General features: G+C 52.8%; 1 protein-coding gene across 1 annotated transcript in view; it reads right to left on the bottom strand.

Annotated features, from left to right (window-relative positions):
* Positions 1 to 2,769: 2,769 nt before the first annotated feature.
* MED12 (mediator complex subunit 12) overlaps positions 2,770 to 10,916 on the bottom strand; it is a gene marked incomplete in the record, with an annotated part of 77,054 nt that continues 68,907 nt past the window's right edge. The window contains 2 exon segments of the mRNA XM_073600801.1: positions 2,770 to 3,313; positions 10,757 to 10,838. Coding sequence (XP_073456902.1) covers positions 3,270 to 3,313; positions 10,757 to 10,838 — 126 coding nt within the window.

Genomic DNA, 10,916 nt, shown 5'->3' with positions numbered 1-10,916 from the left:
AATTTCCATTTTCTTTACATTCCAATTTGGGGCACAAAAATCCCCCCCCCCCCCCCCATCTATAGAGCACAAATGACGGTCGGTACATGGAGGCTGCAATACACTTTATTGATGGAGGGTGACAGACCGGCTGGTCGGCACGTTCCCTGCAGCAGACGGAATACACCTTTGGATATGGAGGACACGCCTCCCGGACATCTCCGCCCCTTCTCCATCGCTGGATTCCACCTATTAATACCTGATACACATTTTACACACTATATACAGTCGGTGTCACACGTCATCCAATCGGATTTCATTTCATTTCTGAGTTTAGTTAGAAAAAAAAATCAGCACAAGGGACATGACTAGTAATCCCATGTTTCCCTTGTGCCGCTGGCAAACAGCAATCCCCCTCCTCCGATGCCCCACCATCTTCTGGTACCCTCTGATGCCCCACCCCCAACCATCTTCTGGTGCATCAGGGGTCAACAGAGCCGAGGGTCCTGTCACATGCACTCATCCAGAGTGCCCACCCTTTCTGCCCCCTCCTCCACTCACAGAAGCCGTACTATAGCTTCTATGAATGGAGGAGGGGCAGATGATTGACAGGTCCGTCTTCTAAGCTATAGTACAGAAGCGGTGGTTAATAGAGCTGAGGGTCCTCTGTCACATGCACTCATCAAGAGTGCCCAACTGTGCCCACCTTTTCTGCCCCCTCCTCCACTCACAGAAGCCGTACTAAAGCATCTATGAATGAAGGAGGGGCAGATGATTGACAGGTCTGTCTTCTATACACTATAGTACGGCAGCGGGGGTCAACAGAGCCGAGGGTCCTGTCATATGGACTCACCAAGACTGCCCAACCGTGCCCACCCTTTCCTCTCCATCCTAGAAGTCATACTATTAATAGAACCGACTCTATGAATGGGGGTTGGGTGGATTAAAAAGGTCTGCCTCCTCTATTCATAGGAGCTATATATAGTATGAATGGAAGAAGGGGGCAGAAAGGGCGGGCACACAGTTGGGCACTCTTGAGCAGTGGCTGCCGGTGCTTTTATATTGGGGGGGGCGGCAAACTAACACCAAACCCCCAAAGTCTTAAGACTCCCTGGGCAATCGGGTCTCGGGACCCGCTTCCTGATTGGCCGGGAGGGGAATTAGGAAGACAAAAGTGAATGTTAATTCGCTATTGGCACACAACAGGGTGGGTTCGGGCCAATGAGGGCCTCAGGCTCTAATCACGTGCTTCAAAAAAAAAAAAAAAACCCCATAGAAAAATCCCTGTATATTAGGAGCCGAGTGTATGGGTGGGTAGGGGGGGGTGGGGGGGGGGGGTGGGCGGTGCCCCTGCACCCCATATGGATGGGACGCCACCGCCCGAGTGCCCGTTGCAGCTCCCTCAGCTTCCCCGGAAGATTACAGTTTGGGGGGGTTGGGGGGGGCATTGGAGGAGGAAGATTTCAAGGTGCCAGCAGCACAAGGGACACACGGGGATGAATAGGAAGTCCCTTGTGCTGATATTTAGAACTAAACTTCAGTTTTCACACGGTCTGCATTGTACATAACACTTGGAGACCTATAACACTAGGCACCATTTAAAAAAAATAAATAAAGCAAATGCTTTTTAGGGTATATTTAGGTGTCTGTTTACCCCCCCCTCCCTTCCATAGCTTAGAGGGGCGGAGCCTGCAGAAGACGATCGGCAGCTTCTGCCAACATGCGAGGAGATTCGTGGCTCTGGCTGCTGCCAATCAAAACGGTGGAGGGCTGGATAGGGGGGGACTACGGGGGCACAACGTCATAGAGCCTTCCAAGTCAGCTGAAGAGAAGCAAACTGACCACGCTAGGACGGATCTAGGCCTAGCGTGGTCAGGAACAAATAAAGAAAGGGGTTGTGTTCTGAGGGGACTGGCAGAATCACCGGGTAGTAGACATTGCTTGGACATCACAGAGGGACGAAGGAAACAACTTTGCCCCCTGTTCCCCATGCAATGAAGACCCTTGGTGTTGATTGGTGCGTGATCTCCTCCAATCCGCAAATCCTCGAATCGCCTTCCTGGACCAAGAGATGGAACTAAAAAAACACACATCTAGTCTGAAGAGGTTCTGCGCAGCAGAAATATAATATAATACAAAGGACAAAATGTAAATGGAGAAAATCCTCGAAGGCCGAGGCCTTGGCTACAACGTAGGGACATAATACAGCGAAAGGGACACGCCCACACAGACTGCAGGAACACGCCCGCAGGGACACGCCCGCACAGACTGAGAGACAGGCCCCCGCACAGACTGAGAGACAGGCCCCCGCACAGACTGAGAGACAGGCCCCCGCACAGACTGAGAGACAGGCCCCCGCACAGACTGAGAGACAGGCCCCCGCACAGACTGAGAGACAGGCCCCCGCACAGACTGAGAGACAGGCCCCCGCACAGGCGGCAGGGACAGGCCCCCGCACAGGCGGCAGGGACAGGCCCCCGCACAGGCGGCAGGGACAGGCCCCCGCACAGGCGGCAGGGACAGGCCCCCGCACAGGCGGCAGGGACACGCCCGCACAGATGGCAGGGACACGCCCGCACAGACGGCAGGGACACGCCCGCACAGACGGCAGGGACACGCCCGCACAGACGGCAGGGACACGCCCGCACAGACGGCAGGACATACCAACGCATTAAATAGTAAAAGGAGCTCTGCGCAAGCAAAATTTCCTAACTGCAGCTTTTGTTTTCTTCCAAAGACTGAAATTGCACCGTCCATCGGCGGCCTCAGAAAACCGAATCCACGCTCCCATTACAAACTCATATATTTACTTTTCTTCTTTTTTTTTTTTTTTCATTATTTTTTCTTTTTTTTACAGCGGGACAAGGCAACAAAAAAACAAAACAAAAAAAAAAACAAAAAAAAAAGTCTTTTGAGCGGTGTCCGTACAAGTGCCTGAGATCAGGATCGCCATATAAATATTTTAGAAAACGACAAATTTCATCATTTGGTTATCAAAATACTAAAAACTTTTGTTGCCGTTTAAAATCTTAAAAGGTCCACAAGACACAAAAGCCCTTGCGCCCGGGTTTTGTAGGGAGCTCCCGACATTCGCTCCCTCCCCCTCCTCTTCTCTATGATATATCGGAGTCTCTGGACTGAGGCCGGTGGGGGGGGGGGGGGGGGGGGGCATCGCTGCGACCTTCAGAGGTCCCCCAATAACACTTCAGTAATGGAGAAAAAGGATCCCCGTTCACGTGTTCAGTCCCAGCGGGGAGCAGAAACTTTCACCTTCACAGTCCATTCACCAATCAGAATCGCCCAAACATATTGGAAGCTTGCTGTGTTTGTGTGTCTGAAAAGGAAAACAGAGAAAACCCTTCAGTGTGCGTGTGTGGGGGAGGGGGGCATTTACCAAGGACGTTACCAAGTGTGGTATGATCCAAAGAACGATCGTACAGAGGAAGACACCATACCAGAGAACGCACAATCATACAAAGAGAACAGAGGAGAGGATACAATGTCAGAGAACACAACCATACAAAGTACAGTGCCTGGAAAAAGTATTCATACCCCTCGAAATTCCCCAATTTTGTCATGTTACAACCAAAAGCATAAATGTATTTTATTGGGATTTTATGTGATAGACCAACACAAAGTGTCACATAATTGTGAAGTGGAAGGAAAATGATAAATGATACAAATAAATATGTGAAAAGTGTGTGGGGGGGGGGGGGGGGGCATTTGTATGGCGCCCCCCGGAGTCAATACTTTGTAGAACCCCCTTTCTCTACTAGGGCTGCTGAAATTAATCGCAGCATCGATGCATCGCGATTCGGGTGTCCCCGATGCGGCATCGATGCATGCGACCCGAAAATCGATGTCTGGCCCCGCCCCCTCCCGGGAGAGCGCTCCGTGCATAAAGCTGTTTTTAGTGTGTGTATAATCCGGTCATGTGATTCTCAGCCGCGCCTCCCTCCTCTCAGTCTCTCCTGGTGTCAGCTCCGCCCACTGACTGGAGCTATCAGGTCGGAAGAGAGGCGGGCGGGGCTGACATCAGGAGAGACGTGAGAGGAGGGAGGCGCGGCCGAGAGTCACATGACCGGAATATACACACACTAAAAACAGCTTTATGCACGGAGTGCTCTCCCGGGAGAATTCACTGCAGATCCTGAGATGTGACAACCGGCAGAACACCGGCCCCACTGCTCATTACAGGCTGCCAGAGCAGCATGTAAGTAGGGAGGGGGGGGGGGGAGGGCGCTGTGACTGACCATCTCCTGTGCCATGTCCCCAGTGTCTGACCATCTCCTGTGCCATGTCCCCAGTGTCTGACCATCTCCTGTGCCATGTCCCCAGTGTCTGACCATCTCCTGTGCCATGTCCTCAGTGTCTGACCATCTCCTGTGCCATGTCCCCAGTGTCTGACCATCTCCTGTGCCATGTCCTGTCCGCAGTGTCTGACCATCTCCTGTGCCATGTCCTGTCCGCAGTGTCTGACCATCTCCTGTGCCATGTCCTGTCCGCAGTGTCTGACCATCTCCTGTGCCATGTCCTGTCCGCAGTGTCTGACCATCTCCTGTGCCATGTCCTGTCCGCAGTGTCTGACCATCTCCTGTGCCATGTCCTGTCCGCAGTGTCTGACCATCTCCTGTGCCATGTCCGCAGTGTCTGACCATCTCCTGTGCCATGTCCGCAGTGTCTGACCATCTCCTGTGCCATGTCCTCAGTGTCTGACCATCTCCTGTGCCATGTCCCCAGTGTCTGACCATCTCCTGTGCCATGTCCTGTCCGCAGTGTCTGACCATCTCCTGTGCCATGTCCTGTCCGCAGTGTCTGACCATCTCCTGTGCCATGTCCTGTCCGCAGTGTCTGACCATCTCCTGTGCCATGTCCTGTCCGCAGTGTCTGACCATCTCCTGTGCCATGTCCTGTCCGCAGTGTCTGACCATCTCCTGTGCCATGTCCTGTCCGCAGTGTCTGACCATCTCCTGTGCCATGTCCGCAGTGTCTGACCATCTCCTGTGCCATGTCCGCAGTGTCTGACCATCTCCTGTGCCATGTCCCCAGTGTCTGACCATCTCCTGTGCCATGTCCCCAGTGTCTGACCATCTCCTGTGCCATGTCCCCAGTGTCTGACCATCTCCTGTGCCATGTCCCCAGTGTCTGACCATCTCCTGTGCCATGTCCTCAGTGTCTGACCATCTCCTGTGCCATGTCCCCAGTGTCTGACCATCTCCTGTGCCATGTCCTCAGTGTCTGACCATCTCCTGTGCCATGTCCCCAGTGTCTGACCATCTCCTGTGCCATGTCCTGTCCGCAGTGTCTGACCATCTCCTGTGCCATGTCCCCAGTGTCTGACCATCTCCTGTGCCATGTCCTCAGTGTCTGACCATCTCCTGTGCCATGTCCTGTCCGCAGTGTCTGACCATCTCCTGTGCCATGTCCCCAGTGTCTGACCATCTCCTGTGCCATGTCCTCAGTGTCTGACCATCTCCTGTGCCATGTCCCCAGTGTCTGACCATCTCCTGTGCCATGTCCTCAGTGTCTGACCATCTCCTGTGCCATGTCCCCAGTGTCTGACCATCTCCTGTGCCATGTCCTGTCCGCAGTGTCTGACCATCTCCTGTGCCATCCTGTGCATGTCCCAGTGTCTGACCATCTCCTGTGCCATGTCCTGTCCGCAGTGTCTGACCATCTCCTGTGCCATGTCCCCAGTGTCTGACCATCTCCTGTGCCATGTCCCAGTGTCTGACCATCTCCTGTGCCATGTCCTGTCCGCAGTGTCTGACCATCTCCTGTGCCATGTCCCCAGTGTCTGACCATCTCCTGTGCCATGTCCTCAGTGTCTGACCATCTCCTGTGCCATGTCCCCAGTGTCTGACCATCTCCTGTGCCATGTCCTCAGTGTCTGACCATCTCCTGTGCCATGTCCCCAGTGTCTGACCATCTCCTGTGCCATGTCCCCAGTGTCTGACCATCTCCTGTGCCATGTCCTCAGTGTCTGACCATCTCCTGTGCCATGTCCCCAGTGTCTGACCATCTCCTGTGCCATGTCCGCAGTGTCTGACCATCTCCTGTGCCATGTCCCCAGTGTCTGACCATCTCCTGTGCCATGTCCTGTCCGCAGTGTCTGACCATCTCCTGTGCCATGTCCCCAGTGTCTGACCATCTCCTGTGCCATGTCCTCAGTGTCTGACCATCTCCTGTGCCATGTCCTGTCCGCAGTGTCTGACCATCTCCTGTGCCATGTCCCCAGTGTCTGACCATCTCCTGTGCCATGTCCTCAGTGTCTGACCATCTCCTGTGCCATGTCCCCAGTGTCTGACCATCTCCTGTGCCATGTCCTCAGTGTCTGACCATCTCCTGTGTCATGTCCTCAGTGTCTGACCATCTCCTGTGCCATGTCCTGTCCGCAGTGTCTGACCATCTCCTGTGCCATGTCCCCAGTGTCTGACCATCTCCTGTGCCATGTCCTCAGTGTCTGACCATCTCCTGTGTCATGTCCCCAGTGTCTGACCATCTCCTGTGCCATGTCCCCAGTGTCTGACCATCTCCTGTGCCATGTCCCCAGTGTCTGACCATCTCCTGTGCCATGTCCCCAGTGTCTGACCATCTCCTGTGCCATGTCCCCAGTGTCTGACCATCTCCTGTGCCATGTCCCCAGTGTCTGACCATCTCCTGTGCCATGTCCTCAGTGTCTGACCATCTCCTGTGCCATGTCCCCAGTGTCTGACCATCTCCTGTGCCATGTCCTGTCCGCAGTGTCTGACCATCTCCTGTGCCATGTCCTGTCCGCAGTGTCTGACCATCTCCTGTGCCATGTCCTGTCCGCAGTGTCTGACCATCTCCTGTGCCATGTCCTGTCCGCAGTGTCTGACCATCTCCTGTGCCATGTCCTGTCCGCAGTGTCTGACCATCTCCTGTGCCATGTCCTGTCCGCAGTGTCTGACCATCTCCTGTGCCATGTCCGCAGTGTCTGACCATCTCCTGTGCCATGTCCGCAGTGTCTGACCATCTCCTGTGCCATGTCCCCAGTGTCTGACCATCTCCTGTGCCATGTCCCCAGTGTCTGACCATCTCCTGTGCCATGTCCCCAGTGTCTGACCATCTCCTGTGCCATGTCCCCAGTGTCTGACCATCTCCTGTGCCATGTCCTCAGTGTCTGACCATCTCCTGTGCCATGTCCCCAGTGTCTGACCATCTCCTGTGCCATGTCCTCAGTGTCTGACCATCTCCTGTGCCATGTCCCCAGTGTCCTGACCATCTCCTGTGCCATGTCCTGTCCGCAGTGTCTGACCATCTCCTGTGCCATGTCCCCAGTGTCTGACCATCTCCTGTGCCATGTCCTCAGTGTCTGACCATCTCCTGTGCCATGTCCTGTCCGCAGTGTCTGACCATCTCCTGTGCCATGTCCCAGTGTCTGACCATCTCCTGTGCCATGTCCTCAGTGTCTGACCATCTCCTGTGCCATGTCCCCAGTGTCTGACCATCTCCTGTGCCATGTCCTCAGTGTCTGACCATCTCCTGTGCCATGTCCCCAGTGTCTGACCATCTCCTGTGCCATGTCCTGTCCGCAGTGTCTGACCATCTCCTGTGCCATGTCCCCAGTGTCTGACCATCTCCTGTGCCATGTCCTGTCCGCAGTGTCTGACCATCTCCTGTGCCATGTCCCCAGTGTCTGACCATCTCCTGTGCCATGTCCCCAGTGTCTGACCATCTCCTGTGCCATGTCCTGTCCGCAGTGTCTGACCATCTCCTGTGCCATGTCCCAGTGTCTGACCATCTCCTGTGCCATGTCCTCAGTGTCTGACCATCTCCTGTGCCATGTCCCCAGTGTCTGACCATCTCCTGTGCCATGTCCTCAGTGTCTGACCATCTCCTGTGCCATGTCCCCAGTGTCTGACCATCTCCTGTGCCATGTCCCCAGTGTCTGACCATCTCCTGTGCCATGTCCTCAGTGTCTGACCATCTCCTGTGCCATGTCCCCAGTGTCTGACCATCTCCTGTGCCATGTCCGCAGTGTCTGACCATCTCCTGTGCCATGTCCCCAGTGTCTGACCATCTCCTGTGCCATGTCCTGTCCGCAGTGTCTGACCATCTCCTGTGCCATGTCCCCAGTGTCTGACCATCTCCTGTGCCATGTCCTCAGTGTCTGACCATCTCCTGTGCCATGTCCTGTCCGCAGTGTCTGACCATCTCCTGTGCCATGTCCCCAGTGTCTGACCATCTCCTGTGCCATGTCCTCAGTGTCTGACCATCTCCTGTGCCATGTCCCCAGTGTCTGACCATCTCCTGTGCCATGTCCTCAGTGTCTGACCATCTCCTGTGTCATGTCCTCAGTGTCTGACCATCTCCTGTGCCATGTCCTGTCCGCAGTGTCTGACCATCTCCTGTGCCATGTCCCCAGTGTCTGACCATCTCCTGTGCCATGTCCTCAGTGTCTGACCATCTCCTGTGTCATGTCCCCAGTGTCTGACCATCTCCTGTGCCATGTCCCCAGTGTCTGACCATCTCCTGTGCCATGTCCCCAGTGTCTGACCATCTCCTGTGCCATGTCCTCAGTGTCTGACCATCTCCTGTGCCATGTCCTGTCCGCAGTGTCTGACCATCTCCTGTGCCATGTCCGCAGTGTCTGACCATCTCCTGTGCCATGTCCTCAGTGTCTGACCATCTCCTGTGCCATGTCCTGTCCGCAGTGTCTGACCATCTCCTGTGCCATGTCCGCAGTGTCTGACCATCTCCTGTGCCATGTCCGCAGTGTCTGACCATCTCCTGTGCCATGTCCGCAGTGTCTGACCATCTCCTGTGCCATGTCCGCAGTGTCTGACCATCTCCTGTGTCATGTCCCCAGTGTCTGACCATCTCCTGTGCCATGTCCCCAGTGTCTGACCATCTCCTGTGTCATGTCCCCAGTGTCTGACCATCTCCTGTGTCATGTCCCCAGTGTCTGACCATCTCCTGTGTCATGTCCCCAGTGTCTGACCATCTCCTGTGCCATGTCCGCAGTCTGTGACCATCTCCTGTAGCATGTCCGCAGTCTCTGATCATCTCCTGTAGCATGTCCGCAGTCTCTGATCATCTCCTGTAGCATGTCCGCAGTCTCTGATCATCTCCTGTAGCATGTCCGCAGTCTCTGATCATCTCCTTTAGTATTTAGGAAGAGAGCCTGGAGCTCCTCTGCTGTCTCTTTTTTTCTTAAGAACAGATAGAATAAAAAAAATGGAGTTCTCCTGACTACTTTAATTTTTTTTGATGAAAACCATGAGCACCTGCGGACTTGCGCTGTAATCGTGATGCATCGCGGAATCGAATCGAATCGTTGACTTGATAATCGTAATCGAATCGAATCGTGAGGCCAGTGAAGATGCGCACCCCTATTCTCTACAAGTCTTTTTGGGGATGTCTCTACCAGCTTTGCACATCTAGAGAGGACATTTCTGCCCATTCTTCTTTGTAAAATATCTCAAGCTCTGTCAGATTGGATGGAGAGCGTCTGTGAACAACAATTTTCAAGTCTTGCCACAGATTCTCAATGTGATTTAGGTCTGGACTGTGACTGGGCCATTCTAACACATGAATATGCTTTGATCTAAACCATTCCATTGTAGCTCTGGCTGGATGTTTCGGGTCGTTGTCCTGCTGGAAGGTGAACCTCCTCCCCAGTCTCAAGTCTTTTGTAGACTCTAACAGGTTTTCTTCTAAGATTGTCCTGTATTTGTCTCCATCCATTTTCCCATCAACTCTGACCAGCTTCCCTGTCCCTGCTGAAGAAAAGCATCCCCACCACATGATGCTGCCACCACCATGTTTCACGGTGGGGATGGTGTGTTCAGGGTGATGTGCAGTGTTAGTTTTCCCCACACATAGCGTTTTACTTTTAGGCCATAAAGTTGAATTTTGGTCTCATCTGACCAGATCACCTTCTTCCACATGTTTGCTGTGTCCTCCACATGGCTTCTCACAAACTACAAACAGGACTTCTTATGACTTTCTTTCACCAATGTCTTTCTTCTTGTCACTCTTCCATAAAGGGCAGATTTGTGGAGAACACGACTAATAGTTGTCCTGTGGACAGATTCTCCCACCTGAGCTGTGGATCTCTGCAGCTCCTCCAGAGTTACCATGGACCTCTTGGCTCTTCTCTGATGAATGCTCTCCTTGCCCGGCCGGTCAGTTTAGGTGGACGGCCATGTCTTGGTAGGTTTGCAGTTGTGCCATACTCTTTCCATTTTCCGATGATGGATTGAACAGAGCTCCGTGAGATGTTCAAAGCTTGGGAGATTTTTATTATAACCTAAACCAGCTTTATACTTCTCCACAACTTTATCCCTGACCTGTCTGGTGTGTTCCTTGGCCTTCATGATGCTGTTTGTTCACTAAGGTTCTCTAACAAACCTCTGAGGGCTTCACAGAACAGCTGTATTTATACTGAGATGAAATGACACACAGGTGGACTCTATTTACTAATTAGGTGACTTCTGAAGACAATTGGTTCCCCTAGATTATAGTTAGGGGTATCAGAGTAAAGGGGGCTGAATACAAACGCCCCCCCCCCCACACTTTTCACATATTTATTTGTATCATTTATCATTTTCCTTCCACTTCACAATTATGTGACACTTTGTGTTGGTCTATCACATAAAATCCCAATAAAATACATTTATGGTTTTGGTTGTAACAAAATGTGGGGAATTTCAAGGGGTATGAATACTTTTTCAAGGCGCTGTATACAGAGGAAAGGATACAATATCAGAGGACACAAGAATGCCATAAAGAGGAGATCTGCGCTACTTACTGGATAATTGCTGCTGTAGCTGTCGCACAAGAGCTGCTGTCTGCTGTTGCTGCTGAGTCTGCTGAAGGCCTTGTCTCTGAAACTGAAAATGTAAAGGGCTTAGGATAGGATAACGACATCAGTGGATGAACTACAAGGATACATCTCACACTATGACATC

This window comes from Aquarana catesbeiana, linkage group LG09 (genome assembly GCF_042186555.1).
Source record: "Aquarana catesbeiana isolate 2022-GZ linkage group LG09, ASM4218655v1, whole genome shotgun sequence".
Classification (NCBI taxonomy): Eukaryota; Metazoa; Chordata; class Amphibia; order Anura; family Ranidae; genus Aquarana; species Aquarana catesbeiana.
This window is presented reverse-complemented; position numbering and strand designations above follow the sequence as displayed.